Source organism: Numenius arquata, chromosome 3 (genome assembly GCF_964106895.1).
Source record: "Numenius arquata chromosome 3, bNumArq3.hap1.1, whole genome shotgun sequence".
Classification (NCBI taxonomy): domain Eukaryota; kingdom Metazoa; phylum Chordata; class Aves; order Charadriiformes; family Scolopacidae; genus Numenius; species Numenius arquata.
In genome coordinates this window covers 44,242,321-44,265,213 of record NC_133578.1, presented here as the reverse complement: position 1 = coordinate 44,265,213, position 22,893 = coordinate 44,242,321, and the positions used below count along the sequence as shown (strand labels likewise).

The 22,893-nt window shown below is 42.5% G+C and overlaps 1 protein-coding gene across 1 annotated transcript in view; it reads right to left on the bottom strand.

The window, feature by feature from the left end:
- PCNT (pericentrin) overlaps window positions 1–22,893 on the bottom strand; it is a 125,930-nt gene that overhangs the window by 44,952 nt on the left and 58,085 nt on the right. Inside the window, exons 25-33 of the mRNA XM_074145920.1 lie at window positions 17,236–17,387; window positions 16,178–16,392; window positions 15,517–15,743; window positions 13,867–14,029; window positions 12,633–12,776; window positions 4,255–4,484; window positions 3,685–3,804; window positions 3,126–3,146; window positions 427–654 (exon numbers count right to left, since the gene is read on the bottom strand). Coding sequence (XP_074002021.1) covers window positions 427–654; window positions 3,126–3,146; window positions 3,685–3,804; window positions 4,255–4,484; window positions 12,633–12,776; window positions 13,867–14,029; window positions 15,517–15,743; window positions 16,178–16,392; window positions 17,236–17,387 — 1,500 coding nt within the window. The remainder of the gene's footprint in view (window positions 1–426; window positions 655–3,125; window positions 3,147–3,684; window positions 3,805–4,254; window positions 4,485–12,632; window positions 12,777–13,866; window positions 14,030–15,516; window positions 15,744–16,177; window positions 16,393–17,235; window positions 17,388–22,893) is intronic.

Sequence of the window (22,893 nt, the reverse complement as noted above, 5' to 3'; positions counted from 1 at the left end):
AAGCTGTGATTCAATCTGCAGTAGCAGCAAAACATTTCAGAGTATGGCAAACAGATCTGGCTCCAAAGGCACATAGCAAGAAGAGCTACCAATTAAGATAACATGATTTTAAACACAGTTATTTATTGAATATTATGGTTAATATTCAATAACACTATCTTCTCAGGAACTCCCAGAGAAGCAAAACAGCAGCTCCGATCCATGTAAACATGACAACTGTCAAAAAGCAGGAAGTAGGCTTATAGTTTGTAAAACCAGAGTTTGTTTAAAACCGTGGCTGTGATACCTGCCCTTGGTACAACAGTTTAACTCAGCACTAGGTGCCAGGTATAGTCTCAAAACAACACTAACGCAGTCATTGATATCCCCCATGAAGACACTGTGCGCACAATGCCACTCCCATTTAAATAAGTATTTTAAAATTACTTGTTTTAATTCTGTTTCCACTTTCTTCATTTTTTGCAGTTGTTGTTCCAAGTAACGTACAGTCTTTGAGACTTCAGTACTGCTGTGCTCCAGTTCTTGTATCTGTGCCACCAGTTTTTCTACCTCTTTATCACGAGTTGCAATTTCTTGGTGTTTTTGCTCCTTTTCTAATAACAGCTTATTGTAATCGTCCATCTTCCCTTTTATTTCTGCTTGCAAGGATTCTACCTATACAGAAATCACATTATACAGATATTCAGGTAATATTGCTATATTATATTATATATACATTGCTATATATATTGGGTTTGCTAACCCAATTGGAAGCAAGAGTAGTTCCATGGCAAAGCAGGTGGAGTTATACTAAGGACTTTAGTATGCTAAAATCACAGATGGAAATAAAACCAAATGTGGACAGAAAAGATGAAAAAGTAACTTCATGAAATCTTGTTTTCCAAGTGCAGCAGCTCTTAAATACACATTGGATGCATTTATGTAACTTCAGAAACCTCTTCCATTACATCAAGGAATTCCAGTTTAAAGGAAGCTACTAAGAATTGAATGACAAATATGCAACGTAACATACTCAATGCCTACAAATGAGAGAAGTAACAGTAGTCAACATAGAACAGGTACTCATTTTCCAAAAAATCGCTTCAATAATGAGGAGGATAACAATTTTGCATTTGAGCTCACTAAGATCCAATCATGCACAGAGCTGCAGGAAAACAGTCACTCATTCATCCCAGTAATTAAAATGAAGGCAAGGCCAGGAGCTTTGGCGCATAACAGAGATAGGAAAGAACCACATATGACAGACAGACTACATCAGAAGTTATAAAATCATAAAGCAAGCTCGGATAGGAAAGCAATGGGAAACCTTCTATAGGAGAAAAAATTTGCTCAATACCATTCAGCAAGGAATATGAGATTTTACAAAATAAATGCTTTGTTCATCAATAAGTATCTGAATTTATGCAAATTTCACTTCAATATTATAAAAGAAAAATCCTTTGTATTAATATAGAGCTTTAGATCTCCAAAGTATTGTGCAGATATTACTAAAGCAAAAAAACTCTCTATAGAGTTAATTTAGTCAAATTAATAAGCATGGAGAGCATCACAGACTAGTTAGGAATACCAAAAGTGATTAACATTACATTTTCAACTGCTTACAGGCACATATACATTTCCTTAATTCTGTATATATCTTATTCCTTTCCCATCAGCAATTAATCAACTGTTACGTACAGCTTTTCAGTATAGAAAGATATTTTAGAAGTCTAATACTTTCTAATGCTACAAAATTTTGGCATCAGAATCCCAGAAACTATGATACTTTACACATGAAAAGCATGTTTTTTAACACCATGTTGCTAGAAAGCTAGTGCTGCAATTCTGTAGCTAAGAAAACACTTTCACAACCTTCACCCTCACGGCATACTCTCAGGTGGTAGCTCCCAGTACCAGTCAGCACTCTTTTCACAAAATAATCCCACTCACATGTACCTTGAGCCTACAGAACAGCAGAGAGAAAAACTATGAACTCCCACATGCAGAAATTGAACTTATTTGTTTCGGAGTTAAGCAATTACTGACATTACAGCTGCATTAAACAACTGTACAAGAACTGTCTAAATCCTGACGTTTTCTTTTGGCACAAATTGTGTGCATACCTCACCCTACCCACAAATGTCACTTGCTTAGTTATCTTGTGTACTTTTCTCCAATTAAGTTTTAATCCTTTGTAAGAGAGGTTGCAAAGTTACAGCAGGTAGTCTTAATTTTTTCAGATATTTCTCTTTACTAAGCCACAAGCCCACTAATAACTGTCATCCACCTAACGTCTTGCATAGAAAGCAAGCTATGGTCTTAACAGTTTGACATATTTTGAATAACCTAACATACATCCTTTACGATTCTGTATGCCCAAGGCTGCCACAGAGGTATATCTTCTGGGTACAAACAGATCTTCAACAAGTAATATGGCCTTCGAAACAAAAATCTTTGCCGTTCTTTTTCTGATCTTTGCCACAGTGTAAATAACACCTAGGCTACCTTTGTGATGTACTCCATAAATCTTAATGCCAGATAATGGCATTTATGCTAATGAGAGGCCAAGACTGATGCAGAATGATACTACTTCTTAAAAAGCCTAATGAAAGCTTACAGAAGGCCTAATCAGAGGTCACAGAAAGCAAGTGACAATCAGATGCCCTTGCAGCACAGATAATTCACTTTATCAAAGATACAGTTACTGCAAGATTTGCTTCTCTAACACCAAGGTACACAATTTCACAAACTGTACAAAAGTGAATTGATGTAAATTAAATTAAGTAGTACACACATTGAAGTTTTGTTAAGAGCAGGGCCACAAACAGAAGCTGAAGGCTAAGGCAGTTTTTATCTTTGTTTCATACTCCAAACCTCTACTTGTCCTGTAGCTCTTTTACAGTAAGTAACTGCCTGTAATAAATCTGAGCAATAAGCATAAGAATGAAGCACTTATGTGCAGGAAATTAAACTGAAAGCTGTTCCTCACTCCCTGCACTGTCACCCTAAAACATGTATTCTTGTCTCTCAGTCAAGCCTTGACATATCAAGAACAGGAAAAAAAGCTGAAGTAGATCTAACTAATAGAAGGGATGGAAAGGAAAAGGAAAGAAAAGTTCAAGAGATGTTCATGCTGTTTTCCATACCTGTAGAATCAATTCATAGTTCTGGATAATGTTCATTTATGTGAAAAAACACAACAGCAACACCAAAAAAAACAAAACACAAAAAAGAAGTTAATCTTTGAAACCAAGCATCAAACAAATGAACATGAAAAAGAGGACCGATTTATAAACTTAAATAGGACAAGGCATGCAGACAAAGAACATCTCTTATTTCAACTGAATAGCTGGAAAAATTAGACATATTTAGAACCCAGAAGTCATCCCTCAGGTGTGCTTTGTATAGCAGAGTGTCTGTATTGTTGTCCTCCTCAGTTAATTTAAACCAGACTCATAGGCTGTGAAACTTTACTGTAATGCAAATAAAACACTTCTTTCCATCTCCATAAGAAATAAGTACACTCTCACTGCCTAAACGTAGACCAGTCATCTGGGGAAATATCTGCTCTCTGGGTGACAACTAAGAAAAAAAATTAAAAAAAAAAAAAAATCTCTCAAGAGCCAGTCCCTCAAGACAATACAGGTTATGGTATTTAATTGCAGTAACCAAACTCCTTTGGCCATTAAGTGTGATTTTACTCACCCTATACTCTCTGGGCTCTCCTGAAGTCTGAGATTTTGCTGAAAGTTTTAACTGTTCTTCCAGTTTCTGAATTTCCTGCTGAAAATCATCACGTTCATGTTCCCTTTCTATAGCTTGCTCCTGTAAATGCAGCCAGAGATAATGAAAAATCTTTTTTAAGAACCTTTGCATTTCATTAAAATATTGAGTACAAGAAAAATTTGGCGTTTGTTTTTGTGGTGAAGAAACTAAAAGGTGTTAGTTATTTGTAAGTCAGCATAGTAGTCCTGAAAGTATTGCTAAAATTACAGGTAAAATAAAAAAACCACAACTTTTTTACTCCAATGTACACACAGACTACCATTAGAAAGTAATAAAAAGGACAAAAATGATCCTGTAATACTACAAAAAGGAAATTAAGAAACTACCTTTTTTTTTTTTCCTTTTACAAGACTATAATACCAAGGTCTTAGTTTCAAACAAAAAGGGAAGAATCCTATTTTAGGAAGCATCTTCCAAGTCTCAGTCACAAACTAGGAGGAGTACTTATCACATCCAAAACGATGAAAATGTGGTACCAAGCTTGCTTACATCCATGAATTGCCGCTGTTTTTTAAGCTGTTTTTCAAGAACTTGAACTTGCTGTTCCAATTCAGCAACCACTGATAACTGTGTAGCTAGATCTTGATTACTATGCAGCTGTTCTTCCAGTTCCACCTCCAAAACTCTTATTTGAGAGCGTAAGTTGGAATGGTCCTTTTCTGCCTGACACTGAAGCTCTAATTTCTCTTTTGCTAAAAATTCTACTTCCTTGAGTAGACCTGAATAAGAACACAAAAATAACAACAAAGTTGTCAGTGCAGGGTAGAAAATCAAATTAAGTCTAAGATGAGACTAAATTCAGGTACTTTGGACAGAATCAAAACCAAAGAAAAACATCTCCAGAGATGGTCTGTAAGAAAGACAATAGGAAGTCTGATACTTGACTGCCCATTGTGTCTCTGAAAGCCATCTCTGTCATAAGACTACCGTATGATGTGATAATGAAGGACATGGGCATCTGTTCTCAACACCAAAGTGAATCCTGGTTGGAGATATTTTGGGCACATAGAATCACAAAATGATATGGGGTTGGAAGGGACCTCTGGAGAACATCTAGTCCAACCCCCCTGCCAAAGCAGGTCCACCCAGAGCAGGTTGCACAGGAACGTGTCCAGGCGAGTTTTGAATGTCTCCAAAGACGGAGACTCCACCACCTCCCTGGGCAGCCTGTTCCTGTGAGGCTGTACCCTCAAAGAAGTTCATCCTCACATTTAGATGGAACTTATGTACAAGTTTGTGCCCATTTCCTCTTGTCCTATCCCTGGGCACCACTGAAAAAAGACCGGCCCCATCCTCTTAACACCCTCCCTTTAAGTATTTATAGGAGTTGATCAGATCCCCCCTCAGTCTTCTCTTCTCCAGACTAAAAAGACCCAAGTCCCTCAGCCTCTCCTCATAAGAGAGATGCTCCAGGCCCCTCATCATCTTTGTAGCCCTCTGCTGTACCCCCTCCAGCAGTTCCCTGTCCTTCTTGAACCGGGGAACTCAGAACTGGACCCAGTGCTCCAGATGGTGCCTCCCCAGGGCAGAGTAGAGGGGGAGGATGACCTCCCTCGACCTGCTGGTCCCACTCTTCCTGATGCACCCCAGGATGCCATTGGTCTTCTTGGCCACAAGGGCACATTGCTGGCTCATGGTCATCCTGTTGTCCACCAGGACTCCCAGGTCTTTTTCCTCAGAGCAGCTCTCCAGCAGGTCAGCCCCCAACCTGTACTGGTGCAGGGGGTTACTCCTGCCCAGGTGCAGCACCCTACACTTGTCTTTGTTGAATTTCATCAGGTTCCTCTCTGCCCAACTCTCCAGCCTGTCCAGGTCTCGCTGTATGGCGGCACAGCCTTCTGGTGTGTCAGCCATCCCTCCCAGTTTTGTATCATCAGCAAACTTGCTGAGGGTACATTCCATTGCTTCATCCAGGTCATTGACGAAAATATTGAAGAGGACTGGACCCAGTACTGACCCCTGGGGAACACCACTTGTTACAGACCTCCAACTAGATTCTGTGCCCCTTATCACGACCCTCTGAGCTCTGTCTTTCAGCCAGTTTTCAATCCATCTCACTGTCCATTCATCTAACCCACACTTTCTAAGCTTCCCTATGAGGATGCTGGGGGAGACTGTCAAAAGCCTTGCTAAAGTCAAGGTAGACAACTTCCACCACCCTCCCCTATTCTATCCATCCACTCATGCCATCGTAGAAGGCTATTAGGTTAGTCAGACATGATTTCCCCTTGGTGAATCCGTGTTGACTACTTCTGATAGCTTTCTTTTCCTCCATATGCTTTGAGATGATGCCCAGAATGAGCTGTTCCATCATCTTTCCAGGGTTGGAGGTGAGGCTGACCGGCCTGTAGTTTCCTGGGTCCTCCATGCCCTTTTTGAAGACATAGGCTTTCCTCCAGTCCTCGGGCACCTCACCTGTTCTCCAGGACCTTTCAAAGATGATGGAGAGCGGCCCAGCAACAACTTCTGCCAGCTCCCTCGGCACTTTTCATGATCACTGCAGCCAAGGCTGCCCCCAACCTTAATGTCCTCCATCAGTCCCTCTTTGTCAGAACTAGGTCCAGTAGTGCATCTCTCATTGGCTCCTCCACCACCTGAGTCAAGAAGTCATCATCAATACACTGGAAGAACCTCCTGGCCTGTACATGCCTGGATATGTAGCCTTCCCAGCAGATATCAGGGTGACTGAAGTCCCCCATGAGAACTAAGCCCTGTGATTGCGAGGCTACTTTCAGCTGACTGTAAAAGGCCTCATCAACTTCCCCATCCTGATCAGGTGGCCTGTAATGAACTCCCACAACAATGTCCCTCACATTGACCTGCCCACCCATAAACTCTCAACTTCATCTGACCCCAGGGAGGGCTTTAGGGACATCTCCTCACTCTCTATCCATTCCTTAACATAGAGGGCAACACCTCCGTCCCTCCTTCCTCGCCTGTCCCTCCTTCCTCGCCTGTCCTTTCTGAACAGCTTGTAACCCTCAATAGCCACACTTCAGTCATAGGGTTCATCCCACTGGCTTTCAGTGATGGCCACTGTATCATATCTTTCCAGCAGCACAGTAGCTTCTAACTCCTGTTTGTTGCCTGTGCTGCATGCATTTGTGTAGAGGCACTTCAGCTGGGCTGTTGGCTGTGCCACTTTCTTACAGGAACAGCCCTTGAGGTGTCTCACAAGTGTTTCTCTGTTGACTTCAACTACCTCAGGAGCTGCTGGCTTACCTCCATAAGACTTTGACTGCAGTGCAGCATCACCAGCCTGCCTCAGGGCAACAGGCTGAAGGCCCTTACTAGCACCCCGTCCCTCTAACCCTGACGTGATATCCCACAGCTTGTTGCAGACAAGCCTGATATTATTATCCCCCCTCCCCCTTCACATCTAGTTTAAAGCCCTGTCAATCAGCCCCGCAATCTCCTGGGCAAGAACCTTCTTCCCCCTTTGAGAGAGGTGTCTCCCATTTGATGTCAACAAGCTCGGTGCTGTATAGGCCATTCCATTGTCAAAAAAAAACCAGTTACAGCGGTGACACTAGCCACAGAGCCATGTATTAATCGACTGGATCCATCTGTTCCTCCCAGCGTCATTGGCCACAACTGGAAGGAGTGAGGAAAAAATAACCTGTGCCCCAGGTTAGAAAGCCTTCACCTTCACCCCTGGAGACCTCACAGTTCCATCTCCACCTCTCCTTCCCTAGGTCCTTGCCCTCTCAACCCCAGTTCCACACTCTTCCTGCCCCAGAGACCCTCTCCAAACCACACTAGATCCTCAATCCTCCAAATTAACTCCATTTCAGATGTATTCCATCCTCAAGTTTAAGCCCCATACTCCCCTGTCAGCCACTTAGTCTCTCATACCCATCTTTCCAGCTGCCCCATCCTTCGCTGTTCTATCATAAATACTTGCCATCCCTTCCATCCCAACTTCCCATCCTGCTTCAAATCTCTTCCCAATCAAGCCATCCAATACAGAATTCTCAGTTCCTCCAAACTGTCATGCTGAGATCCTCCTTAGACCTCCAACATCCAGTCTCAGGTCAGCCTCTCAATTACTCCTCTGCCTCATGCCACGCTGGATACTGCTGCTGACATCTACACTGTTGAGTTAGCACCCAGTCCATCTTTTGAGTAGCCACCAGTGCCCAGCCCTGGTTCCCCTTTGGTAATGCCCTGGCACACTCCTCCCTGCTCCCAAGACTCTCATTAGCAAATGCCAAGCTCCAGTCTAGATGTGTTTTATTAACGAGGCCGTTCTACTCACATTAATACTCCACATCAAAAATGGGAGGAGGCATCAGCTTTGCAAGGAGTAAGCCATGTTAATCAACTCCAAATGATATTATTTTTATTTATCATATTTTCCACATACTACAAACAATTCCAAACCAGAGGAAGAGTACTACAATGGCTGGGGTGCGGGAAAGGGGATGATTTTGAGGGCTCAGCCCTTGAGGTGTAGCAAACACAACTTTTCAAGTTCTAAGGAACAGCTGGCAAGAGCTGGACTACAGCTACCAGGAGAACATCAATCCTCAAACACACTCTAACAAGGTTAGATGTTCCCTCTCATTGAGTGGGCAGCAGCAAATTTCTGGACAGTGAGGTGGCTGCCAAAAATACGTTAAATAAAAATAGTGTTTGAGGAATAGACAGAAGGAATAAAGATATAGTAATGGGCAAGACAGCCCAGTGCAGCTTTTTAACTCCAACTGGAATTTACCTAGATAATTCTTTTTTATTCACCTTGGTTTACCCAGCTCCCCCCTCTTTGGGGGGAAAAGAAAAAGTCTAGAAAAAGACAGTGAATATGCAAGAGAACATATCTATGAATATATATGCATGTAAATAAAATTAATCTAAAAACATGATAAGAGAATTATATTTAGAGTAGACCACAAAACCTAACCATGGCAGCTATGAATCTACCACATCTAGATGTTTGCTCCTCAGGAGTTAAGTATGCACACTTTAGTTTAGGAGGAAAAAAAAACAACAACAACAACAAGAAAACCCCACCAAACCAAAAAATGATGCCTCTAAGTTTGGCACCTACAAGTTTTACTTCAGCATTACATTTCGACAGTCAGTGTAAAACCCTATGGATCCTTCATGCTTGTTTTCAGTTTCATCTCCTCCCATAACTAGCCTTCCTAACTATTCTGCTCTCCCCTTCTTTTTTCTGATTTACCTATCAATTCAAATAAATTTCTCTAGTCTCCCTTAGACTTCCTTCAGTTCTTGCTGTATTATTTTTAACTCTCCATTTTACAACCACTCAAATATTTTTCTCCCTGCCCTTTAAATTAATTTAATCATTTTAACAGCCCACTGTGTATCATTAGAAGCTGCATACAACTCACTCCATCCCCTCAAAAGAAAAATGAAGCTGACAAACACAAAGACAATGGCACAATGCACTTTAAGCCTAACAGCAGCAAAACATTTTTCCCTTCAAAAATTGATCAGTGAATTGAATATTCTTTGTTTTAGTTGTTTTCTAATGTGTCACAAAAGTTGTAATTTTTTGCCAAGATATTCATAGCCCTAGTAATTTACTAATTTACAAAGTACCATTCCTCTTTGTTAAAATAAAATTGAAACTATCAATTCATTCACTTAGTGTTACAGCAACACAAACTAGAAAAAACCCACACTTATCTTTACAAACCTAAACCTTCTTTTTGTGCTACATTAGCAATAGGTGTTCCTAGAAATCAAACCACACAAGCATGGACAAGACAAGAATAGGACATTGTGACCCATTCCATCTTCTAAATCACTAAAGATTCATATGCAATACAGATAGTGCCTACCTTTTATTGAGCAAAAGTGTACTTCATCTTTATTAAGACACAAAGCTCTTCATGATTTGCATTGATCCATGTCTGTAATTGGACTAGAGCTACTACAGAAATGGTTTTACATTATACCCGTGTAAGTTTGTTGCAACGCTCTTGGCTAGTAACTTACACATTTTCTAAGACAATTAATAGTCTCTTTTAGCAATTTTCCCCAGACAGAGACGGAATAATTATTGCCTCAAACCTCCCTTTTAGTTCCTGCCGGGAGATTCAAAGCAGGATTCAGACCAGCAGGACTCACTGGCACAGACTTACAGACTCTGCAATCTGTCATACATTTCCATGACACAAAGATGTACTTTCATTCAACAGTATGATGGAATTATTTTGTGTTTCCCATAGGAAATATTACTTGAGGCCATAATCACTGCTGTAAATAAAGCACAACATGCATTAAGTTTCAGTTACAGACCCTGAATCTGTTTATGTTCTGCTTCCCTGAGGAAGAGAGGTCTGTCCCCACCTCTTTCTTTGCTTACTAGGGCAAATGAGCCTAGATTCTGTAAGCCAGGACAATGTGTGCAAGACCACTATTCAATTTTCTCTTTAGGTAATAGTAAGATATCAAGAAGATGGCATATGAGTGGTCAGAGATGGACACAATTATTAATACTAACCTAGGTACGATAATTTTTAATAAGGCTTGTAGCAAAAGGACAAGGGGTAATGGTTTTAAACTAAAAGAGGTTAGACTCAGCCTGGGCACAAGGAAGAAATTTTTTTATGATAATGTGAAACAGTGGAATAGGTTGCCCAGAGAGGCTGTAGATGCCTCATCCCTGGAAACATTCAAAGTTAGGTTGGACAGGGCTTTGAGCAACCTGATCTAATTGCTGGTGAAAGGTCTGGAATGAATGTCCTACGAGGAGCAGCTAAGGACTTTGGGACTTTGGGTTTGTCTAGTTTGGGGAGAGGGAAGCTGAGGGGTGACCTCATTGCTCTCTACAGCTTCCTGAACAGTGCAAGTGGAAAGGGAGGTGCTGAGCTCTTCTCCCCGGGATCCAGTGATAGGATGCGTGGGAATAGTTCAAAGCTGCACCAGGGGAGGTTGACATTGGACATTAGGAAGCATTTCTTCACCGAGAGGGTGGTCAAACACAAGAACAGGCTTCCTAGAGACATGGTCAAGGCCGCAAGACTGTCAGTGTTTAAGAGGCATTTGGACAACGCCCTCAATAACACGTTTTAGCTTTTGGTCAGCCCTGAAGAGGTCAGGCAGTTGGATTAGATGATCATCGTGAGTCCCTTCCAACTGAAAATGTTCTATTCTGTTCTAGTTGAAGATGTGCCTGCTCATTGCAGAAGGTTTGGACTAGACGACCTTTAAAGGTTCCTTCCAACTCAAACCATTCTATGTACAACACAAGCATTTTCATTGCACTATACTGCAGAGCCAAAAGGAAGAACACAGAAGGATGGTGGCCCGCAAGAGGAGGACAATGGTAGAATTAAGAGTCAGAAGAAAGGTAAAGAGAAGAAGAGAAGATGAGGTGGGGGAGAGGCGAGAGGCAGACAAGAGTTGCAGAGGAATGATACAGGAGGGCTGAAAGTCAGGCAGGAGTCTACAACAGAGGCTCCTGAGAAGTGGACAGATAATTGCAACATACAGACTGTGTCCAGTCAAACACACCCCTCCCTATATCTGGATCCATTCTCTGAAACTTAAGAGTTTTCACATTCCTCTACTACCGACAATGGAGAAATTCACCAGAAATCCCATCCCTGCAAATATTCAAGACCAGGTTGGATGGGGCTTTGGTCTAGTAGGAGGTGTTCCTGCCCATGGCAGGGGGGGTGGAACTAGATGATCTTTAAGGTCCCTTCCAACCCAAACCATTCTATGATTCTATGAAAACTGTTTCTTGCTGTCTTTATTTCTAACCTAAGCATGCACTATGTACAGCTACCTGTTATGTAGTCTGCTCAGGCAGTAAAGATCTATGCAATATAGCTGAAGGTGGCACTGTGGTGACATAGCTGAGGGTAGCGTAATGTTAGCATTAGCAGAAACGGAAAGGCAGTGATCCCAAATAATAAAATTTCTACTGGAAGACAATACAGAGAAATTCACTTATAGAAATACTAGAATAATATTAAGGCTGCAAATTCAAGAAGCCAGAACTATATAATGCTATTTAAATGATTCACAGATTCATCATTAAGAACCAGTATAACCTAGTCTTGAGTTCCTTCGAAGTGCAAGTCACATAACATCGTACTGCATGCTCTGTGGGGCTAAAGGAGTGATGCAGATGGGGAAGGAGTTATGCAGACTACTTATTTGCACCTACTTATCGGAGTTTGATTTGGTATTTCAGTGGCTATCTTTGGCTTTTTTCACCCTCTATATAAATGTTTAAGATACTTGCCTCACCTTATCCTCTTCAAGAACACTACCTTTTCAGCCTATGTACTTTCCTTTAAAAACCTAAACAGACTTTGAGTGTGATCATTAAAATCTTTCCACAGTCACCCTTACTGATCATGTGTGCGATTGTTTTGACAGGACAGTGCTGGGGAATAGGGGAAAAGCTTATGTATGAAACGAAGTACACGTCAGCACCACAATTTTTTCCATAATTTAAATAATCTTCCAGGAGCAATTTATTTCTTCTGTGATTCTCCTTAGTCCTGGAAGCAATCAAAAACCTTGAAGCTCCAACTCTTCCCTTTGACTGCAGGGTCAAATAACCAGCATTTCAGTTAACGAGGTGCTAATTATCTGTTGCAACCAACTACCTGTAGTTAATACATGCTTCTTATTTTCTCAGACACTTACCATTTCTAACTAAGCATAAGACTACATCAGTAATCTTCATTAACAGTATTATCACCTTAAAAGCAAAGAACCAGCTGCTTGTTAGGGAAGACCCTACTGACCTCTGTACCAGATCGAGCTGTTCATCAGGTAATCAAACCAAAGATTGATATGTTATAGAAACACATTGCAGTGTGCCCTGACTACAGACAATTTTACTTTCCGCTGATAATGTCATACCCACTCCTCACCAAGAATTGTTTGCTCTTGGGTTAGCTCCCGGAAGCGTTCACGCATATTCTCCAGCTCCACAACAAGGCGTCGTTCAGACTCCTCTTTCAAATTCAAGGCCTCTTCCAATGCAGCTTTTTCTGCAACATAGCCTTCGATAATGCCTAAAATCCCAAGTCAGAATGCAAATAAAGCAATAGATAAATTCATCTATTGGAAAAAAAAAAGCTTAAAAACATGAGTAAACAATTTTTTTTTTGCAAACAATGCAAGGTGACATAGAAAGGAAGGAGTGCAAGATGACTTAAACACTGTAGCTAGGCTTTCTGAAGTATCTTAAGATAAAAATGTATCAGTTAATGTATTCTAACAGATTTTATGAGGCTGCCATGTCACCAAATGTCTCCAAACACGTAGAATGTATATGGGGATCATTAAGCCTTGATGGTCTGGGATCACCTCACAACATAGAGCAGCCTGACACATCCTCTCTTGGGCACTGAGGTTCAAAGAAACAGAATCTCCAGAAAGTAAGATCAAATGTTAGATTCAGAGCCGAAGTAATCCAGGAATGATTCACAGAAAGGAAGGAAATAGGGTTTTGGAAAAACCAAATAAGCCCAAAGGAGAACGACTGAGAAGAAGAATGGAAAGCAGATGCCGTGATTAGGGAGAGAAGCTCAACTTGAAGAACACATAAACCCTCAAAGATTCTCCTACATAAAGGCAAAGACCTCAAGTTGTAATCTTCACTAGGCGAATCAGACTGACAGTACAGTTTGTGATAGCGTCAAGATCAATAGCCTCAGCCTTTTTGTCACTTCTCACAGAACTTCTTTATGCCTGCACTACCATCAAACGCTGCTCTAGTTTATGCTGAACCCTTCCAAGGTCAGACGGGTGGGCTGATTTACACTGGGAGTATATCTTCTTTTCAATAATCCAAGCTCCCATGTTTAGACATGCAGGAAGGCAAACAGCTTTTTAAAAATTATAGTACTTTTCACACGCAGTCAATGGTCTAAGTATAGGACTAAACACTATCACGCTTGTCCAAGGAAATGCATGAAGAGAATTAAGTAGTAATTTGCAAGATCCATGCTTCAAGTAATTTAGTAATCTGAAACACAGAAAATGGATTATAGACAGGCAAATCAACAATAAAAGACACAAAAAGAATATCACAGATATTTGGAGGAATGAGCAATGAATAAACATCACTGAAATCTCTTCATACTGGTTTCATTTTCTTACCCTCTGCTTTATGAAGCTCTAGTGCCAGCTGATTCTTTGCCTCACTTTCCTCGCTGAGGCACTCCATTAGCTCTTGGTGCTGACTAACCACTTGGGCAGTTTCCCAATTTCGTTGGCTGAATTCTTCTTCAAATTGCGCATGGTTTTCATGCATTTTCTCCAGCTAGAAGTAAACAATTTCCCCATGTACCAGATCTTGGATGCACATGCAATGTAACAATATTATAGACATCAAAACAAAAACCCTCTTAAGTTTTTGTAACATTAATGCATTAAGGTCCAGGTTTTGAAGTTTCATTTCAGTACTAGGTTGACTTTGCCCAAAACCCCTGGACACTTTGGTGACTCCCTGTACTCACATACTTGTATTTTTGCCACAAATCTTCTTTAGGGACATAAGTTTCTTTAGTCTGCATAAGAAGACATATCTTTCTGTTGGCTAAACTGCTCAACTTGACAATTCCTGAGCCTCTTGAAATTCACACCATCCTTGCACTTAAATTCTTCAAGAGATTCAGGCATGTCTAATAGACAGTAAAGTCAATACATCATTAGGTTTCCAAGGCATGGCACCAGTTCTCTGAGACTATGTATCCTGCATTCCTACATGCAATGTCTCAAGTTCCAAGGAAAGGAATAGAGCAACCCCATTACCATTTAGTTTATATTCAGCTTATCTTGGTGGATAGGATATTTCACAGACGTAAGCAAAATATGCTTGAATGCAGCTTACGAATATGACCTAGAAGCTAGATCTGGCACGGCTTGGGCAAATCCTTTAACCACAAGTTAGCTACATGCTAGTGGAACCAGCATCAGTACCCAACAGTACAAATTTAAGCACCTCACTCTTGGAGGGATTTTTTTAAGATGGTGAATATACATTTCACACAGATGCTTATCTCTGGGTTGCATAAAACACCTGATGAGAAGATGACATTTCAGATATATTCCTTCACTTCACATTTTCTCTTAAATTAAGAGCTTCCTAATTCAACAAACTAATTACAGTAGCACTAAATTCAGTCCTCTAAATGTAGATAGTACTCAGGCATCTACATCAGATTTACAACTTCTTTTCCCAAAGCTGAATGTCTACACACTGCAAAACTCAATATGGAAATACTTAAATTCTTTTGCAATATTGAGTCCAGCTCCTTTTATCACAATTAAGCAGTATATAATTATGTTTCTTTCTTGCTATATATATCCCCATAACATTTTAACATGGGACTGAGTTTTCTTGAACCTGCCTACCAATGTTGAAGAAGCATTGATGTGACATACAATAAAAACCCTCAAAAACTTTTAACTCTTGGTCTCCTTAAGCTACCAAATACATCTAACAATCCTAGTTTAAATCTACTTAAGGCAACCAACTTACAGGTTTCCTACAGGCCTTGCTAAAAGGAAAAAAAAAAAAAAAGTAAGTAAAGTCTCATTTATAAGAAATGATCAAATAAGGCCACAACCTTCATTGTAAGGAACAGGGGATGCACATGCCTCCCTATACTGATAAGTTGTCGTGTATTCAGACAAAACCTGTTTCTTTTTAGTAGTCAAATCTACAGGGTGCTAAATACACAAGCCTTAAAACAGATTTCACATTTTCAGTATAATTATACATCTATACAGACTAAAAAGTTTTACTTGTTTAGTTGATTCTGTAACCAGTTCCAGAAGTCTCTCCACTGCAGTGCGCAAACGATGACAAATTTTCAGAATAATTTCTTCATTTTCACATGCCAATTCTGGCTTTGCAAAAACACTTTCACATAAGTATTGGCTCAACTCAGCCCCCTCGTCAGTCACTGGAGACAGCTGGTTGTGTTCTGTGAGAGTTTCATCAAGCAGCTCATCTACTGAAGACGAGGAAGCTATTTAAAAACACAGAAAAAAAGACAAAGAAATGGCCACTCAGATAACAATTGACATCAGATAGTGACATTGCTTGATCTTGAAGATGTATTACAAGGTAAGAACTTGTACACATCAATAACTTAATGTTGACAAACCAGGACAGTCTTTCATAATGTTTGGAATCAAGGCCTGAAACTCTGTGATCACGAAGTTAATCTTTCCTCCCCTATTATCCATTCAGCCTTTTCCAACAATATTTTTATATTTGCACTACTAAAAGAATTAAATTGAAAGAACACTGCTAGACACCATCTTAAGCATGGAGCAATTTTGAGAGAAACACAGAAAACACTGCAATATCAGATATCCCCTTTCTGAACCTCATCAATACAAAAGGAAATGATTTCAAGAACATGAATTGACTACATCCAATTATGCATTTTGTACTCACCTTTTTCTAAGTGATGCTTTGCTTTGGCTTTGAAATACTGCATGAATCCAATTTCTTCCATAATACTGTGACTTTCTCTAGAATCTCCAGAAGCCAGAGTGTCATCAAGGCAAAGACCAATCTTGCTACAGATAAGGTCCTCAATAGCTATTGTGGCCTTCACCAACTCCATAAGCAATTTCAAAAGATGCTGATAAGATTCCTGCAGTTTTTTCCTAGAACAAAAGCATATCAAATGCTTCAAAAATTGCATGCACTTGATTTAAAAGAGTCTGAACCTACTGAAAAACCGACAGTCTAAAACAGGTATCTTACTATAGTCTGACAGTTATCAGTGAAGATGATTCAGTTGACTCTCAAAAAACTAAGACCATTTTTACAAGGCAGACTCAGAAAAAAATAAAAAATAAAAAAATCTTCATTTTCTCCACAGTTAGATGGAGAGACCATACTGCAGTCACAAGCACCTCAGGCTTCCACGTCTGTGGAAGCACCAGTAGGGAGAACACATCTACCACTATAGTATCTGTGACATCAAAATAACTAGGGGTGTTCTGGCAGAATAGATAACAAAAATCATAATTAGGAAAACATTTTAGTTTTAAGAAAAACAGTAAGCCAGTTTCTTAAAGGCGAGAGAGGAAATTCTTCTAGAAGCTTATTCAGCGTGACAGTTTCTATAACCCACACATTCCAAAGACATATCTAACCAATCCGCATTGCACTGAAAGGTTTCTGTGACCAAGAGGCTTTCTCCATTTCCTAGCTTTTTCCAAGATTTTCGAAGACAGCAGAAACCCCAAAACAGCAAAGTCCTCAACAGACCACAAGAAACAAAAGGAAGAAAAAAAAAAACCACAAACTTGCTCTCCACATCAAGATAAGTTGGTAATTAAAAGTCCTCAAAAAAGCTTGCAAATAAGATCCTTATCATCATTCTACACTATTAATTTGAGTTGGCTTAATTTTCCTTAGTTATTGGTTTCTTTATGAAAAGCGAGAAAACAAGCAAAGAAAGAAACAATCACTAACCATCATGTAACCCAAGATGTACAAACCTTTCATCCTTGGACTGCTCAATATCAGATCTCAACATGGCTACCAAATTCCCTCCTTCTTGGTTTTCTCTATCCCGTCGCTGAAGGAGTGTCTCCAGTTCAGAGTTGTTCTCCTCTATTTCATGATTTAAAGACTCCACTTTCTTTTCCAGCTGTGGAAAATACAATGCAAAGTCGACCATTTTGCCTAAACTATGAACTTCACCCAATGATCTTACCCTTCTTCACTTTGTATACATTCATCACACAATCATTGTCTGCTATTATGCAACTTTGCTTCTACAAGTAATAGAAATGAAAGACAGCAGAAAGACTAAAAATGAATGATTTTTTTAAATTCTCCTTTTCTGATGCTGATTTTGCTTCAGGGAGCTGCCTCACTTGCATTCAGACTCACTGCAGAGAAGCACTGCAAATAGCTTGTAAAAACTTTGTGTCATAATTTAGTTTGCTTTCATTGTTATGCCTCAAAGACACAAAATGTCCTAGCATATTTGACACTGTAGTACACAAACCTGAACACAAGCCTGACCCAGCATAATCAGCGCCAGCTAACTTTCTGCTTTGCTACGTAAGCTCTACCTGCAAACAAGTTTCTAGAAAAATGTCTTCTCATATTTATACGTTCGGATGACACCTCCATCCCATTAAAAATATACATATAAAGACATATATGTATGTATATACCCACCTCTGACCCCCAGATTCTGCTGCCAAACAAATGAGTAATGTTTTGTTAGAAACTTTGTTTCATAAGTAAGCCAACAAATTAGTCAAAATATCTATTTGGGATGAAACTGCAAGGAAAGAAAAGCATTCTATTTCTGTGCCAACTTTCTCGCCCCTCATCAAATCCTGCATGAACAGCAGGAAACAATAATGCATTTCTTCCAGTAGGAGAGATTCTTAAGTGTTTAGGCCAGGGATAAAAGAGATAATACTCTCCTAAGTAACCGCTGTTTGTTGGTAACACTCTCCTAAGTAACTTTTGGGACATTTTGGGAATTGTTTATCAAGGCTTCACAATAAAGCTGAGTTAACATTTTTGTTTTCATGTGAGCTTTCGTTTGTACGTTGGAATCTCTCGAAAAGAACCGGTTACATAATTGGCGAGGAGGATGGGACTGCAATAGTACAACCCAGGAATAAGAGCCAGGCCTGGTCAGTGGCAGTGCACAGTGCATCAGGGCCACCCCTTTTTAGAAACTGCCCGGTGTTGGAGCATTGTCTCCCCGAGACAGAAGTGATATTTTTGTGTGTTCGCTGTGTAAGCGCTGCCACTGTTTTGTGATTGCTTGTTGCCGATGGTGCGGGCGCCGGCTTATACCTGCTGATCAGCGCTGGTGTTTGTCTTGTCTTGTGTTGGGTAAGGATGGAGCGGAAGGCTAACAAGGGGGATTTTGTGCTGGGAGTCTGCTATAGACCACCCAACCAGGATGTGCAGGTTGATGAAGTATTCTGTAAGCGGCTGGCTGAAGTCTCGCAATCGCCAGCCCTTGTGCTGGTTGGGGACTTCAACCTACTGGACATCTGCTGGAAATAGAACACAGCAGGGAGCAGGCAAGGCTAGGAGGTTCCTTGAGTGTATGGAAGATAACTTCCTTACGCAACCGGTAGGAGAGCCTACTAGGGGAGGCGCCTCGCTAGACCTACTTTTCACAAACAAAGAAGGACTAGTGGGAGATGTGGAGGTCAGAGGCCGTCTTGGTCTTAGCAATCATGAAACGGTCAAGTTTTCAATTCTTAGTGAGGTAAGGAAGGGGGTGAGCAAAACCTCCACCTTGGCCTTCCGGAGGGCGCACTTTAGCCTGTTTAGAACCCTGGTTGGGAGGGTCCCTTGGGAGATAATCCTGCGGGGCAAAGGGGTCCAGGAAGGCTGGACGCTCTTCAAGAAGGAAATCCGAAAGGCCCAGGAGCAGGCTGTCCCCATGAGGCGCAACATTAAAGGGCGGGGAAAATGGCCGGCCTGGTTGAACAAAGAGCTCTGGATGGGACTTAGGGGAAAAAAGAAGGGTTTACCACCTTTGGATGAAGGGACAGGCAACTCAGGAGGAGTACAGAGATCTTGTTAGGTTATACAGAGAAAAAATTAGGAAGGCAAAAGCCCAGCTGGAACTCAGCCTGGCCATTAATATAAGGGACAACAAAAAAAGTTTTTATAAATACGTCAACAAAAAGAGAGTCAGGGAGAATCTCCATCCCTTCCTGGGTGAGGGGGGAAACATTGCGACCAAGGACGAGGAGAAGGCTGAGATACCGAATGCCTTCTTTGCCTCTGTCTTCAATAGTCAGACCACCTATCCCCGGGGTTTTCAGCCTCCTGAGCCGGAAGATAAGGATGGAGAGCAGAACAACCCCCCCATAGTCCAGGAGGAAGTAGTTAAGGATTTGCTTATGCACCTGGACACGCATAAGTCTATGGGGCCGGATGGAATTCACCCAAGGGTACTCAGGGAGCTGGCGGGAGAGCTCACCAAGCCTCTCTCCATTATCTATCAACAATCCTGGTCAACAGGAGAGGTACCAGATGACTGGAGGGTGGCCAGTGTGACGCCCATCTACAAGAAGGGCCGGAAGGAGGATCCGGGAAACTATAGGCCTGTCAGCCTGACCTCGGTACCGGGAAAGATCATGGAGAGGATCACCTTGAGTGAGCTCTCACGGCAAGTGCAGGGCAGCCAAGGGATCCGCGCCAGCCAGCATGGGTTTATGAGAGGGAGGTCCTGCTTAACCAACTTGATCTCTTTCTATGACCACGTGACCCGCCTTCTCGATGCGGGGAAGGCTGTGGATGTTGTCTACCCGGACCTTACAAAGGTAAGGCCTTTGACACCGTCCCCCACAGCGTTCTCCTGGACAAGCTGGCGAATCATGGCATAGACAAGTGTACTCTTCACTGGGTAAAAAACGGGCTGGATGGCTGCGCCCAGGGAGTTCTAATTAATGGGGTGAAATCCAGTTGGCGGCCGGTCACCAGTGGTGTCCCTCAAGGCTCAGTTTTGGGGCCAGTCTTGTTTAATGTCTTTATTGATGATCAAGATAAGGGGATTGAGTGCACCCTCAGCAAGTATGCAGATGACACCAAACTAGGTGGGAGTGTTGATCTGCTTGAGGGTCGGAAGACTCTACAGAGGGATCTGGACAGGTTGGCTCAATGGCCCAAGGCCAATGGGATGAGGTTTAATAAGGCCAAGTGCCAGGTCCTGCATTTTGGTCACAACAACCCCAGGCAACGCTACAGGCTTGGGGAAGAGTGGCTGGAAAGCTGCCCAGCAGAAAAGGACCTGGGGGTGTTGGTGGACAGCTGGCTTAACATGAGCCAGCAGTGTGCCCAGGTGGCCAAGGCCAACAGCATCCTGGCCTGTATCAGGAATAGCGTGGCCAGCAGGAGTAGGGAAGTGATGGTGCCTCTGTACTCGGCACTGGTGAGGCCTCACCTTGAGCGCTGTGTCCAGTTCTGGGCCCCTCACTACAGGAAGGACACGGAGCTGCTGGACCGTGTCCAGAGGAGAGCCACCAAGCTGGTGGGGGGTCTGGAGAACAACTCATACGAGGAGAGGCTGAGGGAACTGGGCATGTTTAATTTGGAGAAGAGGAGGCTGAGGGGAGACCTCATTGCCCTCTACAACTACCTGAAAGGAGGTTGTAGAGAGGTGGGTGTTGGCCTCTTCTCCCAAGGGAATAATGATAGGACCAGAGGAAATGGTCTGAAGTTGGGGCAGGGGAGGTTTAGATGAGATATTAGGAAGCACTACTTTACTGAGAGGGTGGTCAGGCACTGGCACAGCCTGCCCAGGGAGGTGGTGGAGTCGCCATCCCTGGAGGTATTTAAGAAACGTGTAGGCATAGCACTTCAGGGCATGCTCTAGTGCCCGAGATTGTTGGTTTGCGTCTGTTTGTGGCTGGGGTGGTGTGTGGTTGTGGGCGTTTGGTTTGGTTTTGGTGCTTGGTGTTCTGGGATTTATTTTTTTTTTAATTTTTTTTTTTTGTTGTTGGTTGGACTCGATCTTAAAGGTCCCATCCAACCAAAAATATTCTGTGAAATATTCTGTGTTGTAGGGTCATTCGGTGACTCCGCTTGATGAGGTGTTCTGCCCGCTGTGGGACTGTTCTCCTACGCGACTGGGGCTGACACCCCGTCAGGCGAGGAGTTTGTATATATATATATAACGTTTAGACACAAGGAGAAGGGATGGCACGGTGAGGCGGCAGCTGCTGCTTTCCCCCCCTCGCCCCCCCGCCGCGGCTGGTGCGGGGACACAGGCTCGGTGCCCCGCGCCACAGGGAGGGGGGGCTCCCGCAGCCGGGACCAAGCCGCGCCGCCCCCCCGTGGCAGAGCTGGTGGGGCTGTCCCCCCTCAGCTACAGCAACTCCCCGCGGGGAGAGTTCGCGCGCAAAGACATCTGGGCCAGCGTGAACAACCCCAGCGTGCCAGCGGCCACCATCTTCGCCAATGACTTCTGGGGCAAGCGGATGGCTGAGAACACCAGCCACAAGTCCTACCAGCCCCTCTGCATCCTCACCTTCCAGTTAAACATGTTGCTGGCTGGTATGAACCTCTTCTATTTCCACACAGTGAATGTAGTTCTACACTGTCTAGTGACTCTTGTGCTGATGTACGCTTGTGACAAAGCCGTGTTCAAGGACGGTCGACTTGCTTTTGTCATGGCACTGCTTTGGCTGTGCAACCCATTCCCAGCGAGGCTGTACTAGGTACAGCCGGCAGAGCAGGTGTCCTGGCCTGTCTATTCTTTCTGTTGACTTTTCTCTCCTCTAATAGGAGTGTTGATAAACTTTATATTGGGGAACATTTTCCTCCCACTGCCTCCCCATTCTTTTTGCTGCTTAATTTATTCCTTGGGACATGCGCAATGCTGGTGAAAGGAACTGGAATCACTGGTTTATGACTTTTTTTTGTTCTCCTGCACTGGACTAAAACTGTGAAATGGGGGGGGGGGGGGGGAAGGATGTGCCAAAGACCTGCCCCACAGCTTCTCCCTCTGCCTCATTGCATGTCCCTTCGGCCAGCCAGGAGAATGGGAAGCATCGCTTTGCTCACCAGGGCACCTGGAGCTCCTCCCACCCGGCGTCACCCAAGCAGTGGTCTTTCTGTGCCCAGCAAAGCCAGCTGGGCCAATGGGAGGTACCTGACTGCAAATAACAACCAGAATTTCCTGTATATGGCAAGACCTTTTTTGAAGAGAGCCGCTTTGGTGATAAGCTACATGATTCTCAGGGTGTAGTTCTGCCTCTGGATAATGTGAGGATCCTAAACAATCACGCGGTGGGGGGAGATTAGACACCCTTGTTAGTCATGAAAAGCCAAGAGGCTAGGCCAATAAGACTCCCACTTACTCAGGTGTGTTATAGTAATAGCCTAGAATTTACAATAACTGCTAAGAAAGGTTGTTTTGTTTTGTCATTCATACTATGCATTCAGTACCGGTTGCAGGCCCCCATATTCAATAGCTGTCCCCAGATGTGACTATTGCTGTAGAATCAGAACACCAGGCACTCCTTTTTTGTATGTTACATCTCCGACACATAGCCAGTGGCTTCGCTCTAGTGAACCCAATAACTCCAAGTCACCTCCTAGGAGTAGGGGATGCTGCATACCACGAGCACAGGCCATTGGCCTCTATTTACTTTCAGATAATG